Genomic DNA, 18,925 nt, shown 5'->3' on the forward strand with positions numbered 1-18,925 from the left:
CCGGGCAAAATTTTACAAGAGGAACCCTGATTTAAAACATAGCTTTTACAAGGGGAACCCTGATTTAAAAAAAACATAGCTTTTACAAAGGGAACCCTGATTTAAAACATAGCTTTTACAAGGGGAACCTTGCTTTAAAACATAGCTTTTACAAGGGGAACCCTGAATTAAAACATAGCTGTCTAGCCTTGTCTCCCAGGAAGGAGAAAGCACATACCTGAATAAGGAGCCCTTCTCTCTAAGGTCTGTTATTCACAAAGAGAGTGGCCAATGTCTTCTGAGCCCATTCTTCAGTAGCCTTCTATGCCCAGGAAATAAAAATGGCACTTACCTCCAACTGCCGACAGCTAAGGCAGCTCTCAGGCGTGTGAAGTCCTACTGCTCACATGGACCTGAGGATAATAAGGAAAAACACTGAGTAAGATCTCTCAGATTTTTCCCCTAAAAGGGCAGCATACAATCTATGGGAGGCGCAGTGAGAATAATGTCCCACAAGTTCCCATTGCTTTGAAGCCACCAAACGATTCTCTTTTTTTACACTGAAGAGATTGATTTGGTCTAGGCTAAACCCCAGAACAAAGTAACACACTGTGGCACCACTTTAAAAATAATAACTAACACAGGCAAAGAGAATGACTGGGGGGTGGGAGGGAGGAGCTATTTATACAGCTCTGCTGTGGAGCTCTTTGCCTCCTCCTGCTGACCAGGAGGCGATATCCCATAAGTAAGGATGAAATCTGTGGACTCGTCATATCTTGTAAAAGAAATAAATGTGCCTCTACACCCCACACATACTGAATCTGAAACAAAGTAGCTAGTCTATAGCGCAGTAACTTGCTAAATATATAAACATATACGTCTAATAATATGATCAAATTTAACTTAAAACACATATATATATATATATATACACCCTGATCCAAATTATTATGCCAATGATATCTTTCTCATTTACCTAAATAATTGATGTAAACAGTCAGCATAATTCTCAAGTTATCAACTATTAAGAGTACAATTCAAATATTATTGAACAAACCTCCTAATGATAACAGTATTTATTTTTTCAAAATAAAAAACTTACAATGCATTGTTCCAAATTATTAAGCACAGTAAATTTCAAAACACTTTATAGGTTGTAAAGAACTGAAAATTGTCATTTGTTGTGTTTGCAGCATATTTACTGAAATCAAAAGCTATTTAATCAAACTTTGAACAACATTTTAACTTTGTAAACATTTTAACAGGTCACGTTACATTTTAACATAGGACCCCTTATTTGATAGCAGCTTCACAAGTCTTGCATCCATTGAACTTGTGATTTTTTGGACAGTTTGTGCTTGAATTTGTTTGCAAGATGTCAGAATAGCCTCCCAGAGCTGCTGTTTGGATGTAAACTGCCTCCCACCCTCATAGATCTTTTGCTTGAGGATGCTCCAAAGGTTCTCAATAGGATTGAGGTCAGGGGAGGATGGAGACCACACCATGACTTTCTCTCCTTTTATCCCCATAGCAGCTATTGATGCAGAGGTATTCTTCGCAGCATGAGATGGTGCATTGTCATGCATGAAGATGATTTTATTACGGAAAGCATAGTTCTTCTTTCTGTACCAGGGAAGGAAGTGGTCAGTCAGGAACTCCACATACTTTGCAGAGGTCATCTTTACACCTTCGGGGACCCTAAAGGGGCCGACAAGCTCTCTTCCCATGATTCCGGACCAAAACATGACTCCACCGCAGCCTTGTTGGAACAGGGTGGCCGTCCACCAACCATCCACTACTCCATCCATCTGGACCATCCAGGGTTGCACGGCACTCATCAGTGAACAGGACTGTTTGAAAATTAGTCTTCATGTATTTTTCTGCCCAATGCAGCCGTTTCTGCTTGTGAGCATTGGTTAGTGGCGGCCGAATGGAAGGTTTATGCACAGTTGCAAGACTCTGGAGGACTCTACACCTTTATGTCCGTGGGACTCCAGAGGCACCAGCAGCTTCAAATATCTGTTTGCTGCTATGTAATGGTATTTTAGCAGCTGCTCTCTTGATCCGATGCATGGATCTGGCAGAAATCTTCCTCAATGTGCCTTTATCTGCACAAACCCGTCTGTGCTCTGAATCAGCCACAAATCTCTTAATAGTGCGATGATCATGCTTACGTTTTCGTGAAATATCTAATGTTTTCATACCTCGTCCAAGGTATTGAACTATTTCACTCTTTTCGGCAGCAGAGGGGTCCTTTTTCTTCCCCATATTGCTTGAAAATGGTGCTCTGCTTAATAATGTGGTACACCCTCCTTTAGTAGTTTTTCCTTTAATTGGTCTCACCTAGCAATCTAATTATCACAGGTGTCCGAGATTGTTTTCAGTAATCAAAAGAGCCCTGAGACACAATGCCATCCATGAGTTAAACTGAAAAAAAAAATATTTAATCTTTGTGACACTGAAATAGAATTTGCATAATAATTTGGAACAGGGTGTATATATATATATGTATGTGAGAAATTAGATAAAAATGAAACATATAAAATGGTGCAATTATTTACTTACACCGGTCAGTATTCCGGTGTCTGTAATTCTTAAGGGTATCCGTTGTTTGTAAACCTGTTTGACCGCACTGAGTTCTGGAATCCTAGAAAGGATTCATGTATAGATCCGTGGGTGCTGGTATCGGATTATAAGTTCGGCATAACCAGACTTACAGAGAAGGGACAAGGCATAGAAAATCAACACAGATTTCCCCAAAGCTACTAATTAAAGACCCGGAATACTCGCCGGTGTAAGTAAATAATTGCACCATTTTCCCCCCGGCTCTGGCTTCTTTTAAAAGAGCGCCGTCTCTTTTCTCTTTCAGCACATTGTTCCCCAATTTGATGGACATGATTCATTTGGACTTTTTTGTGTGCATATAAGTCGATTGCATTTGATTTTTTTTATGTGCCTTTTAAATATATATATATATATATATATATATATATATAGCAAATAAAATTTTATCATATTATCAGACGTATATGTTTATATATTTAGCAACAGTTACTGCACTATAGACTAGTTACTTTGTTTCAGAATCAAGAGTTTTAGCAAAGAAGCTAAAGCAACGGCTGGAACCTTCTGGCCTTTGCGTTACCCCAGAAAAAAAATAAACAAAATTAGAAGATTGTCTAAAATTCTTTAAAACTTGTAACTTTTTTAATATACTTTTTATCAAGGTTAATAGGTACAGCGTTACAGGCACCAAGAGCATATATAGTTACACAGACCTTGACTGGTCATAAATTAACATCGGTAAACATGAACAAAAAGTGATCATTGAAATATACCTGTATCATAGCGTAACTACAGAAATAAAAACCTGAAGTCCACAATAAGTAACAAACCTCAGACTTTCAAATTAAAGGCAGCTAGAAATGCTTTGTGAAATTACTACTGTTAGGGGTAATGTGAACCTGACTGCAGCCATCTTGTTCCTCGCAGCCATCTTGTGATGATTAGAAACCATTTTGTAATGATTAGACTTTATTATACTGGGTTATTATGTAGTGGGAACTATGTGCTTGTTATGGTAGCTTCCTTAGCTGTTCGGCCTTGTAGAAGCTTCCTGGCTGTACGCCCATAAGAATATAATGTCAATAAGATGGTCCAGAGACCTTGTTGTCTCTGCAGATGTTAGCTTATTATGACTATCGATTATTGTTATGAGCTAGTGAATTTCCAGAATCACACTGTGCTCTACTCTGTATAACTGTGTAAGATGACGCGGTCCTAACGTGTCATCCCCTTAACCCTGTATGTTGTTACTGAAGTCTATAAGATAGGCTTGCACTGTTCAATAAACATGATTGGCGTTAGATAATATTGCTGCGTGGTCTGAGTCATTCTAAGGGATCCTTATCAGATAATCTACATCTGCCTCAGGTGGTACAGTGGGCCCGTGGCTTCGGCCTGACCTGACACTTACCCCCCTGGGGAAACACCTAACAATTTTGGTGTCAGAAGTGGGATTCGCAGTGAGTGAGTATGAGTGCTTTTACCATGCTTTCCTTCTGTGAATCTGAAACTAAATTTAGTCTGGTAATAGGTGTTGATAATATATGATAAAGGGTTAAGGGGTTCCTGTGGTTGAGACGCAGGTTTGCAGAGGTTATAGTCCTGCCGGCAGTTGTGATAACCCCTCCAGACAGGTTAAGAGTCCTGTGCTGGGTTACGACAGGTATTGTGAGTCCTGTCTGTGATAAGCGCGCAAGAAATAAATGAATGCCATTTGATGGCAGGTTTTAAAGCTAAGCTCCCCCGGGAGGTTGGCAGTGAGTGAGTCTCACGTGTGTTAAAGTTTCCCATATTCATTCCCATAATAGAGTTTTGTTACCCACCTGAAACTCATGTTGATATCTGATGCTTGCTTTGCTTTGTTTGTGTTTTGCTGCTATATAATTGCTTAGAAAATATTAAGTGGCTATGCATGTTATTATTGTGGCTATTATTGTGTGGAGGAATGGGATCTGCTTATAGATAATAATGCACAGAGAAAAGTACATGTATAAGGTCGAAAAAAAAAATGAGTTAATAGTTTCTGCAAAAGACAGAAGCGTTTTAAAACACTGTCAGTGAGTACTGCTGTGTGGTAAATAGAGAAATCTCTGTGTTAAAAAAAATGTAGCAGGCAAAGAAGGGGAGGGGGGCCACCACTGAGCGCTCACACAGGTCAGAGAACAGAAAAAAAAGAAAAAAAAGAAACTGTTACAGCAGCTCCGTTTGTAAGACTTTTTGTTTGCTTGCAGTAATGAAAAGGAAATTATTTTGTATATTGAGATGCATAATGTGTGATGGTCTGTCGGTTCTCACTGTGGTATGCGTGTAACAGATTTACTTTAAACCAAAAACAGAATGTATTATTTGAAAATGATTGTCCCAATCCATGCAAAAAATTGCCATTTTGCGGGTATTCGGAAGGAAATACATTTTGAACTTGGTGACAAGTTAATCTTGTGGGTTTTTTTATGTATTTGGTACGCTATGAAATAGATGTTTTTCTGAGAAAGGAAAAAAGGGAGTGAATCTCTGGTATGTGAGATGAGATGGGTTTGTGTGTCTGTATCGCTGTAAAAATGTTTCTTTCTGTTTCTCTGCTGGGAAATCAGACGTTGTAAGGAGGTATTTTGTAGTGTTATTTTTTATACTTGTATTTTAAAGTCAGCAGCATGTTTTAAGTATGTGGCATTAATAAGCAGTTTTAGTTTTAAGTGATAATTGTTTTTCGGCATGTAAATATATGATATTGTTTTAGCAAGTGAAGTAACGGCTTTGAAAGTGGATTTGAAAGTGCGACGGTGTGTGTGATTTTTGTCACGCTCTGGTAAATATGAAACTGTTTCTTGTATGATTAATGGGTTAACGTATGTTGTATTTGTAAGGTCTGTGCACGGAGTTAGTGCACACAATGAAATATAGTTATAGGCTGCAATTTACATTTTATTATTTAAAGGATCAGTTCACTCTGGTGAAAGGAGTTCAGGAGCAGCAATAACACTGTATTAGTAGTTTGCAAAATATATTTTAAGAGACCTTTCTTTGTATATATTTATTTTAAATCTGCCGTTTAAATAGCAGATATTTCTTTTTGCAGTATAACTTAATTCTCTCTGTAATGCAAACTGAAGTGATAAGTTGTCTACAATTTTAGTGTAACGATCTGTGAGACTAGCGGAAAAAAAAAAACACAAGAAAAAAACAGAGGAGTGAAAATATTTAAAGGGATACAGGCAAACTGATATAACATCTGAGAATTTAAGGGAATATTTACATAAAAGACAATGACGTTTACTGTAAGCCTAACACTAGAATATTTCACTGTGTTAGCAGCTTCAATTAAAGATTATTTTTTTAGTTTGGGTAAAATGTCCCTTTAACTAGCCTGCATCCCACTGTGAATGCGTTCTTATGCTGCTTATGCTTGCTTAGGCTATTTAATGAACGTCAGTATACATTTTTTATTATAAGTAAGGCCAATGGATCATTGGGAATAATTTAAAGGGGAAATTTTATTGTTATTCTTTTGTAGAAAGCATATTTTTGTGTTATATGCAGTTGTTACATTTGGCTGGAGAGCTGCAGAATGGTGAATATCAAATTATACACAACGTTAAATCCAATAATTTTGTTGTGGTTAAACTAATTAGCATTTATCAAGTTTTAGTGTGAATTTTATATTTTTAAGCAGTAAACAGTGTTTTTCCTTTAAGTAAAAATGAAACTTTGAGCTTGCCTTACTATCCTTGAGAAGAATGATAACACTGTGCATGTTTTGGTTTTCTTTAAAAAAAAAAAAAAAAAAGGTTCTCTCTCGTGTTTGGCTTACACTTTACACTAAAAATACCAGGAGGAAAAAGTGATTTTGATGATAAAAGTACATTGGAAAGTTGGTTAAAATTAAAAGTCCTATCTGAATAATGAAATTTTCATTTATACTAGTATGTCCCTTTAACAGTGGATTTGCTTGGTGCATGCGGCAGGAGAACGGTGGCTGTACCATGGTTATCTGATCTTTCCCAAATAAGCGCAAATTTATTTGTACAATATGCAACTGAAGTTTCTTGAGCATCTGCTGTGATTGCTTTATTTGTGTGATATCAAAGTTTTGTACATAGTAGACGTTGCAGAGCCTGGGTATAGATGGTTCTTAGGGGGATGTTTTTAATTATTTGTAGTGTTTTGCGAGTGTTGCATTTCAGTGAATGTCAGAATATGTGTTGAATTTTAGGTTAATTGTGGTTGTTTGAAATTTGTGTCGGCAGCTAATGTTTTGTTTTGTGAAAGACAAGAACAAGTGGTTTTCAATGTTTGTTTGTTATGTTTTTCTCTTTTGTGACTACGTGTGGAAGCGTGCTGTATGGACAGCATATTGAATAGTGAAGTGTATTTGATTTTGCTTGCTATTGAGAATTGTCTCTGCATGAGTGGAGTGCATGATTTGTCGTTTAGTTTCTTGTTATGTTGTGTTTGCGTGTCACATGGGATGTTTCACGCAAACAAGGGGGAAGTATTGATGAGTATTGATGAATATCTTTATGTAATGGGGGTGATTGTTTTTAGGAGGTGTACCTAAAACGTTTTGAATCTCCTCTTACAATGTTATTGCCTAACCACCAGCTGTGCCCTAAATTTCCCTGTCTTATCCCAATGCAGGATGCACTACGTCCCTAGGATTGTCTAGAACTTTCCTTCATTGGGAATCTGGCCACGGACATCATCTACCTTGATAGCCACCCCGGTCATAGCCTGTAGACCCAGACCCCACTCTTTTTTCCCTCCCTGGTGGATTAGATCTCTTCATTGTCTCTCTGTGTTGTATTTTGCTCTCATATTTCAGATGCCTAAAATGTTTTATTTTTCTATTTGGTTCTTAACACTATATTTGGATTTTTAGGATGAGAGTATGCTGCTGTATCCAGAGATTAAAAGACACTAACTGAATTATCTTTGAGTTTCCATATTTAGGTAAAATCTGTACAGGCAAAATTCCATAAGTGCACTCTTCAAAAGATTAAATATTGAAAGCAAGTAAACCTTTAAAGAAAGAAAAGATGAATATGAAAGACCTTTTGTCAAGCTTGTTTTAACCACCATACTGCAGTAAAAGTTGCTGAACTATCTTTGGATCCATTCTTTGCTTTGCATGCTGGTACCAGCCCCAGAACTGGACTCTGGGTAATCCATGACTGTTTCCTCTGATGTGTGTCTTCAGGACATAAACACTATCCTTCTCTGGACTGTGCCTTGCCGCTCGAAATGGAGGACCTGGTATGCTGTTACAGGGTCAACCAATTAAATTAGGGGAGTATTGTTTTAACTCGATTCCTTATATTGCTTGTTTTGTAGTCTCTTGTATTTGTTTTATTTTTATTGATCAAATTTGGTATAAGAGATCATATGCTTTACTGGTATTAGTGCACATTGTAGTTTATGTGCTTAACAAAGTAACCCTTTAGATAAATGTAACTGTGAACTTCGCAGTATTGTACCCTAGTGAATGGCCCACTGAGTATAAAAATATGTTTAAGGAAAATGCTGCAATATATCATAATATTTTAGACCCTTCACCCTTTAGAACATAAGGAGGACATGTCTCAGCTAGAAGTTTATATTAAATATACAGAGAACTATTTGTTTGGGGAATAGCAAAATTATAGTTTATGAAAGCAAATGTATTTTTCCCTTTTATTAATTGGTATGGTATCTGCAAAGTGAATTTGGTCATTCCTGATGTTTGTCAAAGAGAGTAATTCTTACCATAAAGATGTGTTTACCTTTAAAAGAGTTTGTAGTTTTAAATGATGATCTGTTTGTATGCGTTCCTCATACAGGAGTGTGAGAGAATTTAGGTTGCATAAAATAATTAGTAAAATAGTAGTGTTTATATCAGATGAGATTGTTGAATATTAGGATCATGGTTGGAGAATTATAAACATTATAGATAGCAGCCACACAAGGTTCTTTTATTTTTTAGAAGTTCAAAGTGAAAGTGTAAAGAAATTCATTTATTTTTATTGACTGTTTTCTTTTTTTTTCCATTCTTTGCTACAGGGCAGGCCTTAGCATAAGTTTTAGCATAACCATTCAGGCCCTTGATGAAGTCTGGCAGGTTTTCACTTGCTTAGTATTCATGAAGTATCATTTAAAAGTGTATAGAGAAGTTGTAAATTATTCTCTGAGAAATATCAATGTATTTAGTTTGTATTATATATCAACAATGTTTTGTTTGATTTTAAATGACATAGGATGAAAGTGACGTTTTATTTGGACATAATTGTGATTGTATTGCAGTGTGTACTAATCCTGTACTGTTTCTGTTTGCTTCCTAGATTCCCTGTGACTCGAGTGTTTGCTTACCATGGGTATCCACTGGTTGCCTTGTCTACCCCATGAACAAACCATCAGATTTCCAGCATCTCCCTGCAGAAGAACATTGGATAAGCACCCCTACTGCAAATGAACTGTTGGAGAACTGTATTATAGCAAAGTGTCAAGGTGCAGCGCTCTCAAATGGACAAAGACTGTTCTTAAAGTGATCAGAGGCCACCTAGAGACAGTTGTGCTGTTGCTATGTCATGCTTTACTGTGGAGAAGGAACTGTTGGACATATTGGGGGGTGCTAGCAATGCAGGTGGAGAAATAAAAGATGCAGCGTTGTTTGGGGGTAGATGGGGGGCTGGTTGGGTCTCTGTGCCGGTAGACCGGTAGTTTTGGGAAGGCTGGAAGATAGATGGAAGGTATTGGAGGGACTGTACCTATATGCAGTGACAATTAGCCTATAAAAGTATATCACGACATAGGAATATTTTTCTCTTTAGTATTCTCACATAGAGTTCTGTTACCATAATATAAGGCTTTACTAATTTTCTATGCCTGTCTATTTTTATTCTGCTAGAATAAAAGTATGGTATGTTAGGGGTAATGTGAACCTGACTGCAGCCATCTTGTTCTTCGCAGCCATCTTGTGATGATTAGCATCCATTTTGTAATGATTAGACTTTATTATACTGGGTTATTATGTAGTGGGAACTATGTGCTTGTTATGGTAGTTTCCTTAGCTGTTCGGCCTTGTAGAAGCTTCCTGGCTGTACGCCCAGAAAAATATAATGTCAATAAGATGGTCCAGAGACCTTGTTGTCTCTGCAGATGTTAGCTTATTATGACTATCGATTATTGTTATGAGCTAGTGAATTTCCAGAATCACACTGTGCTCTACTCTGTATTCCTTAACCCTGTATGTTGTTACTGAAGTCTATAAGATAGGCTTGCACTGTTCAAAAAACATGATTGGCGTTAGATCATATTGCTGCGTGGTCTGAGTCATTCTAAGGGATCCTTATCAGATAATCTACATCTGCCTCAGGTGGTACATTGGGCCTGTGGCTTCAGCCTGACCTGACACTTACCCCCCTGGGGAAACACCTAACAACTACCTTTGACAAAATATAACTCCTGATTAAACCCTTAAACTGAACATAAGTGTAGCTCATTTGATGAGTAGTAGCCTCTTTTAGACCACAACAGATATCTGAAGGAAATATAGGAGGGGTGTTAAGGGATTATTATTATAGACACAATAAAAATATTAAGACTAGTGAAGAATCACACATATATGACTGCACTAGTTTCAGAAGGAGCTGTAACACATGACTTTTGACATAAGAAAAACACACAAATTAGATATACTAGACTTATGGAAGACCCATAAATACAAGTAAGGCTAGCTTTAGATATTGGAAAAAAATAACATATAAAAGCTCTCTAGAGTGTCATTTATGGGACAAATATTGAAGACAGCACCTAGAACTTAATATCAAAATTTCCGAATAGATGGTGTCTAAAGGGTAAAATTATTACGTGAAAAAGCTTTCTGAAAGAAATTTAGACATTAAACATTGCAAGCTGATATATTCTAGGTGTAAACAGATTCAGAAGAGCTATTATAATGTTCTTTGTAGTCCTTTAATAATCATAGACTGTCTACCTTAATATCAGGTAGCTAGAGTAAGGCAGAATGTAAAAGGTTGTTGTGAAATCTTCAAGTAATATAGCCTGTCTCTCTAAAGCTCTTCTTGCGCATCATACCTTGATAAGGGTGCCTTTTTGTTTCAAGTAAAGACAGAGGGACCAATTTATTAATGTGCGAGCGGACATGATACGTTGTAACATAGCATGTCCACCGCACATCAATAAATGCCGACAGCATATGCTGTCAGCATTTATCATTGCACAAGCAGTTCTGGTGAACTGCTTGTGTAATGCCGCCCCCTGCAGATTTGCGGCCAATCGTCGGCTAGCAGGGGGGGTGAATCAGCCCGATCGTATAGGATTGGGTGGATTGATGTCCGCGGACTCAGAGCAGGCAGACAAGTTATGGAGCAGCGGTCTTTAGACCACTGCTTCATAACTACTGTTTCGGAGCTTTATAATTCGGCCCCAGAATGTAAAGAGATATATATCTTTAACACTATAATGAGACACTTATTTAAGCAGCTCAAACTTATTATGCCCCACTGTATCGGCCGCTGACAATAAGGCACCAGCCCGTCATAACAAGAGTAAAAATAAGTAAGGAGAAGTGAATAAAAAAAAAAAAGAAAGAAAGAACAAAGAACTCTCTGGGCACAGCTGTTACTAATAACATAGAAACATAGAATTTGACAGTAGATAAGAACAAAAAAGGCCTTATTACTTAGGATAGTCTAATGCATGTCCCATCAAGTCTACACATATTACGTTACTTATTACTTAGTGTAGCCTTATGCATGTCCCATCAAGTCTACCCATATTACGTTACTTATTACTTAGGATAGCCTTATGTAAGTCTACACATATTACATGTTACTTATTACTTAGGATAGTCTTATGTATGTCCCATCAAGTCTACACATATTACATGTTACTGTTTTCTTAGTATAGCCTTATGCATGTCCAATCAAGTATACAAATATTTTGTTACTTTTTTCTTAGGATAGCCTTATGCATGTCCCATCAAGTCTACACATATTACATGTTACTTATTACTTAGGATAGCCTTATGTATGTCCCATCAAGTCTACACATATTACATGTTACTTATTACTTAGGATAGCCTTATGTATGTCCCATCAAGTCTACACATATCACGTTACTTATTACTTAGAATAGCCTTATGTATGTCCCATCAAGTCTACACATATTACATGTTACTTATTACTTTGATAGCCTTATGTATGTCCCATCAAGTCTACACATATTAAATGTTACTGTTTTCGTAGGCTAGCCTTATGCATGTCCCATCAAGTCTACATATATTACTCTGGTGTACAAAAACACCTATATATACCAAACTAGTAATGCCCAGAGATCTCACAACAAGATATTTGACTAGATATTCCTAGATATGGGAAGTAGCTTCTTCTTCTCCGCCTTAGAGGAGTCATAGTCTCACAGGACTAATTCTAAGCAGAGACCTCTGCGTGTTCTATCAGTCTGGGACCTCCAGATTATGTCTTTCCAGTGAGAGTAGTTACTGATCTCTACCTAACTATACATCTCTTCAAAATCTCACAGTATACCCCACTAGAGGCATTTAGGCCACACCTGTCTCCCCATTTCCTCTCTGCTCACCCCTAGTGGGTAATATCCCAAAGTACCCTAGCCCTTTTGTCGTCGCTTGTGGATATATCCCTGAGACAGTGTGGTTGAGGTTCTTCACCATCTCCTAACATCTTTCTTCCTATGGTTCTTTCTCACCACGGCATACACTAAAATGATGTGTAAGCGTTTTAGAGTTTCAAAGACTGTTCTCCAGAGGCCTCGTATCTTAGGACATTCCCACCAGATATGGATAGTTGTGCCTAGATTACCACACTCTCTCCTTGACCTAAGCGGTGCCACACTAAATATCGGGAAAGTGAGGGAAGAAGCAAGCTGCCTGCAGTCAATTAACCGTGAGTCGTAATGCATCACAAGTCCTTGATCTGTGAGGCAGCATGGTGCTGGCGTCTGTGTCTAGAAGACAGCTGCCTACTCTGACAAACCTTATGTAACCAAGTAAGTAACCAACCATGATGATCATGCAATTAACATCAAGGTGGGTGGGTTGTTTTTGGTCAGGAGTTGCAGACTCTCAATATAACTGAAAAAAAAAAAAAAAAAAAAGGTAATACCTCAAGCAGTCTTTATATAAATGTTATTTTAAACTTGTTTGAATAGATGACTAATTTGTACTTGTGGAACTAGTCCAGGGGCGTCCAACGTGCAGCCCATTTGAAAGCAAAATGTTGCTCTCCTGACTTATAGAAACATAGAAAATGTCGGCAGATAGGAACCACTCGGCCTATCTAGTCGGCCCAATTTTCTGAATACTTTTATTAGTTCCTGGCCTTATCTTATATCTAGCATAACCTTATGCCTATCCCATGCATGTTTAAACTACTTCACTGTCCCTACCACTTCTGCTGGATGGCTATTTCCCCATGTATCCACTACTCTTTCTGTAAAGAGAGTGTTTTTTGATGTTTTTAATTTGAAATGTACCTTGATGTCCTTCACTAACGTCTATACTTTGAAAAATGTCCGCCACAACCTTGGTCCGTGCCTATCCCTGCTTGTAATATCAATCTAATTACTATTCAAAGGGCTCATTAAGACCTAGTAAGGTCATATATGTTGTTATCATAATCGGAGTACCCCTCCTGTATCAGTTGCCTCATAAGAAGCCAAACCATTAGCCACTCTCAATTACTAGTATCTATGTATTAAAGTGAGGTTTCCAAGTATATGATAACAACATGATGTATAAATACTATGTATTTCTATGCAATATACCTACCTCTCCTATGTATAATTTTCAACATGTCCTAACTCTATTCATGTATGCTAACAGTTATAGATATTTTTTTTCTATGACAAACCTCAATAAAAGAATATTTAACAAAAAAAATATATACTATATAGATAATGAGTCACGCTGAAATAGTAGGGAGCGCATCTCAATAACAGGGAGGGGATAATAGTAATTGCTAAGAGGCAATGCGCGCTAAACTGACCGAAAAGAGCATGCTTTAAACTACAAAACTAACTGACAAACTCTCTCTGAAAATAAAATGAATAAGAAATAATATAGTGTAAAAGAAGTTGTATAAAACGCTAGGTGAATCTCTTAAGTCACTTAGACAGTCTCCTATAAAACAGCTACACATTAAATAGATGTAAAGTCTAGTGTATACTATGGTATGTCTGTAAAATAAAGTAGTAGAAAATGCAAAGTGTACCTGTTTATAGCCTGTGGGCTATGTGTCCTCACTTACTGACATGCACCCAGTCTACTGTGCTCACCAACTGCAGAAGAAACTGCTTCTAGTAGAGACCCCACCCGTGCGGTGTACGTCACAGTAGAGGCTCTATGTGTGGAGTATATTGATGACCCAACAGGAGGTGGCTACCTGACTGGTCCCCAAGACACCTGTGGCAGGCTTGTGACCAACTCCTTCACTGGGAGTAATTGTGTCACTGCCCTCTGTCTCTCAGTAGCAGCTCTGTGAGAACAAATGTGCCTCAAAATGGTCTTCACCCTTATCCTGGGAGGCAAAGATAAGACTAGCATACCAGAGAGGTGGGAGGAATGAAGTACTCTTGGAGTTTTTGGTAATCTTTTCCTCTTTCTAGTGGCCAGGAGTTGAATCCATGAATAATGGATTGAAGACTCTCATCACCTTATGAAGAAGAATGTTTCATGCATTTCAGTTCAGACATTTCGTTATAATTAATCATGGTCTAGATGTAATATGTAGTTGGGTGAATCAGCCCAGAAATAAGAGCCTTATTATGGGTTAGTGTTCTTAAAGGGACAGTGCAATGTAAAATTGATTCCCCTTAATGAGTTTCCAATGTCTTGTTATACTATCAGCAGAATATAATATGTATGGAAAAAAAATGTTCCTTTGTGTTTGTATATGAAATAGCTGATTTTGCTATTTGACATCATAAAAATAAACTGGGCTTGCAGATATATTAGATCTCCTTATTTTATCACTTTCTTTACACAAATTTCCTTATTTCATCTCTGTTTGTATAACAAGGCACAATACTTATAGTATTGAAAATTAACATTGTATTGCTTATCTCTCCCACCACTAACTAGAAGTGTAATTTATTCTGCTGGTCATGTTTACACAGCTGTTCCATAGCCAATACTTAAGGGGACATAATACTCATATGCTAAATCACTTGAAAGTGATGCAGTATTACTGTAAAAAGCTGACGGGAAAATATCACCTGAGCCCCTCTATGAAAAAAAGGAAGATATTTTACCTCAATATTTCTTCAGCTCACCAGAGTAAGATTTCACTGAGATCTCATGATTTCATAGTATACTTCCTTAAACTGAATAAGAAAATAACATAACTGTACTTGCACATGACAGCTGCACACTCCCTAGCAGGTCCTGGGACAAGCATCCTGACTGGCTGCTTAAAGTCTCTTTACAATGGGATGTAAATACAGGAAATTTTAGGTAAAATATCTTCCTTTTTTACATTGAGATGTTCAGGTGATATTTTCTAGTCAGTTTTTTAAAGCTATGCTGCATCCCTTGTATGTGCTTCAACATTTGGGTATCATGTCCCTTTAAGAATTTAAATGATCAGTATAGGTGGGGATACCCCTGGAAAAAGCAGCCATTTCAAAGACCAAAATAAAGGTAAATGGGATATTTGTTTAAAATGTTTCACAAAACTCCACTTACACTGTATGAGCCAGGTCAAGTGGTTTTTCCAGGTGCTCGGGGAAAACGGGGTGAGGCGCCTCTCTGCTGGGAACACAGCCAAGAGATTTACTGATTGCATGGCTTAGCTTTTTCGCAGGCGATTTCTAAAAAATAACAAACAAGAACGTACAATGTACAGTGTTATATACTATGTGAGAACAGTAATCTTATTATGTGTTTATTACTAAACCACATGCAAACAGTAGTAACTGTCTAGAGTTATAACTTTTTGCTACAGTAACAACCTCTACAGCAAAGTTCTCTTTTCACATCAAATAAAAAAGTTAATGGGAACTAAAAAAAAATAATCATGTGTTATCGCTCTAAATAACATTAAAAAACAGTTTTCAGATTAAGGGATTTCTAAATAAACCAGTAGTCTCAGGGCTTCCTGTGCTATTGTCCCAAGGGTGAAAGAAAAAAGGAAATTTATGCTTACCTGATAAATTGATTTCTTCTACGATACGACGAGTCCACGGATTCATCCTTACTTGTGGGATATTATCCTCCTGCTAACAGGAAGTGGCAAAGAGCACCACAGCAGAGCTGTATATATAGCTCCTCCCTTCCCCTCCACCTCCAGTCATTCGACCGAAGATTATAGGAAGAGAAAGGAAAAGCTAAAAGGTGCAGAGGTGACTGAAGTTGTAAATAATAAAAATTATAATCTGTCTAAAATTGACAGGGAGGGCCATGGACTCGTCGTATCGTAGAAGAAATCAATTTATCAGGTAAGCATAAATTTCCTTTTCTTCTACAAGATACGACGAGTCCACGGATTTCATCCTTACTTGTGGGATACAATACCAAAGCAAAAGGACACGGATGAAAGGGAGGGACAAGACAGAGACCTAAACGGAAGGCACCACTGCTTGAAGAACTTTTCTCCCAAAAACAGCCTCAGAAGAAGCAAAAGTATCAAATTTGGAAAATTTGGAAACAGTATTAAGGGACGACCAAGTCGCAGCCTTACAAATCTGTTAAACAGATGCATCGTTTTTAAAAGCCCATGTGGAAGCCACAGCCCTAGTAGAATGAGCCGTAATTCTTTCAGGAGGCTGCTGTCCAGCAGTCTCATTTTCCAGGCGGATGATACTTCTCAGCCAAAAAGAAAGAGAGGTAGCCGTAGCTTTCTGACCCCTACGCTTTCCAGAATAAACAATTAACAATGAAGATGATTGACGGAAATCCTTAGTTGCCTGTAAGTAAAACTTTAAGGCACGGACCACGTCCAAGTTATGTAACAGACACTCCTTCTTAGAAGCAGGATTAGGACATAATGAAGGAACAATAATTTCCTGATTAATATTCTTATTCGAAACAACCTTAGGAAGAAAACCCGGTTTGGTACGTAAAACCACTTTATCAGAATGAAATATGAGATAAGGCGAATCACACTGTAACGCTGAAAGCTCAGAAACTCTTCGAGCAGAAGAAATAGCAACCAAAAACAGAACTTTCCAAGATAATAATTTTATATCTATGGAATGCAAAGGTTCAAACGGAACCCCTTGAAGAATTCGAAGAACTAAATTCAAACTCCAGGGAGGAGTAATTGGTCTAAATACAGGCTTAATTCTGGTTAGAGCCTGACAAAAAGACTGAACATCTGGCACATCTGCCAAACGTTTGTGAAACAAAATTGACAACGCAGAAATTTTTCCCTTTAAGGAACTCGCTGATAAACCTTTCTCCAATCCTTGGAGAAAAGACAGAATCCTAGGAATCCTAACTTTACTCCATGAGTAACCCTTGGATTCACAACAATAAAGATATTTACGCCATATCTTATGATAGATTTTTCTAGTGACAGGCTTTCTAGCCTGTATCAAAGTACTGATAACTGAATTAGAGAATCCTCGCTTTGATAAAATCAAGCGTTCAATCTCCACGCAGTGAGCTGCAGGGAAATTAGATTTGGATGTTGGAAAGGACCTTGAATGAAAAGGTCCTGTCTCAAAGGAAGTTTCCACGGTGGCAGAGAGGACATGTCCACTAGATCCGCATACCAAATCCTGCGTGGCCACGCAGGCGCTATCAGGATCACTGAAGCTCTCTCCTGTTTGATTCGAGCAATCATGCGTGGAAGGAGATGAAACGGTGGAAACACATAAGCTAGGCTGAACGACCAAGGCACTGCCAAGGCATCTATCAGTTCGGCCTGGGGATCCCTCGACCTGGATCCGTATCTTGGAAGCTTGGCATTCTATCGAGATGCCATCAGATCCAATTCCGGTTTGCCCCATCGGAGAATTAAAGGGACAGTCTACACCAGAATTGTTATTGTTTTAAAAGATAGATAATCCCTTTATTACCCATTTCCCAGTTTGCATAACCAACAAAGTTATAATAATATATTTTTATCCTCTGTGATTATCTTGTATCTAAGCCTCTGCATACTGCCCCTATTTTCAGTTCTTTTGACAGACTTGCAGTCTAGCCAATCAGTGCCTGCTCCCAGAAAACTTCTCGTGCACGAGCACAGTGTTATCTATATGAAATACGTGAACTAACACCCTCTAGTGGTGAAAAACTGTTAAAATGCAATCTGAAAGAGGTGGGCTTCAAGGTCTAAGAAATTAGCATATGAACCTCCTAGGTTAAGCTTTCAACTAAGAATACCAAGAGAACAAAGCAAAATTGGTGATAAAAGTAAATTGGAAAATTGTTTAAAATTACATGCTCTATCTGAATCATGAAAGTTTATTTTGGCCTAGACTGTCCCTTTAATGAGGCAAAAACCTCCGGGTGGAGTTCCTACTCCCCCGGATGAAAAGTCTGTCGGCTTAGAAAATCCGCTTCCCAGTTCTCTACTCCTGGGATGTAGATTGCTGACAGATGACAAGAGTGGGCTAAGGAACTCCTTGTTCCCCCTTTATGATTGATATAAGCCACAGTCGTGATGTTGTCCGACTGGAATCTGATGAATTTGGCCGAAGCCAACTGAGGCCACGCCTGAAGCGCATTGAATATTGCCCTCAGTTCCAGAATCTTGATTGGAAGTAGAGACTCCACTTGAGTCCAAAGACCCTGAGCCTTCAGGGAATTCCAGACTGCGCCCCAGCCCAGAAGGCTGGCGTCCTTTGTCACTATCACCCACGTGGGTCTGCGGAAATAAGTCCCCTGGGACAGATGATCAAGTGACAACCACCAAAGAAGAGAGTCTCTGGTCTCTTGATCCAGATTTATCTGAGGAGATAAATTCGCATAGTCCCCATTCCACTGTCCGAGCATGCACAGCCGCAGTGGTCTGAGATGAAAGCGAGCAAACGGAACGATGTCCATTGCCGCTACCATTAATCCAATGACCTCCATACACTGAGCCACTGATGGCCGAGGAATGGACTGAAGTGCTCGGCAAGTATTTAGAATCTTTGATTTTCTGACCTGCGTTAGAAATATTTTCATCGCTACCGAGTCTATCAGAGTTCCCAAGAAAGGAACCCTTATCTGTGGTACAAGTGAACTTTTCTCTATGTTCACCTTCCAACCGTGAGTTCTCAGAAAAGACAACACTGTGTCCGTGTGAGATTTTGTCAGATATGTTGACGCCTGGATCAGAATATCGTCCAGATAAGGTGCCACTGCTATGCCTCGCGGTCTGAGAACCACCAAAAGACACCCTAGAACCTTTGTGAAGATTCTGGG

At 38.3% G+C, this 18,925-nt stretch overlaps 1 protein-coding gene and 1 long non-coding RNA gene across 3 annotated transcripts in view; one reads left to right on the forward strand and one right to left on the reverse strand.

Annotated features, from left to right (window-relative positions):
* The window catches only part of LOC128655879 (uncharacterized), a 93,904-nt gene extending 84,075 nt beyond the window's left edge, over nucleotides 1–9,829 (forward strand). The window contains exons 1-2 of one of the 2 annotated variants that reach the window (XR_008401934.1): nucleotides 2,923–7,794; nucleotides 8,856–9,829. This is a non-coding gene — a long non-coding RNA (uncharacterized LOC128655879). Of the gene's footprint in view, nucleotides 1–2,922; nucleotides 7,795–8,855 lie in introns of those variants that run through there. The other variant, XR_008401933.1, reaches the window with a different exon arrangement.
* Nucleotides 1–18,925, reverse strand: part of DTNB (dystrobrevin beta) — a 983,126-nt gene that overhangs the window by 528,958 nt on the left and 435,243 nt on the right. The window contains exon 10 of the mRNA XM_053709466.1: nucleotides 15,257–15,381. Coding sequence (XP_053565441.1) covers nucleotides 15,257–15,381 — 125 coding nt within the window. The remainder of the gene's footprint in view (nucleotides 1–15,256; nucleotides 15,382–18,925) is intronic.

Source organism: Bombina bombina, chromosome 4, assembly GCF_027579735.1.
Source record: "Bombina bombina isolate aBomBom1 chromosome 4, aBomBom1.pri, whole genome shotgun sequence".
Classification (NCBI taxonomy): Eukaryota; Metazoa; Chordata; class Amphibia; order Anura; family Bombinatoridae; genus Bombina; species Bombina bombina.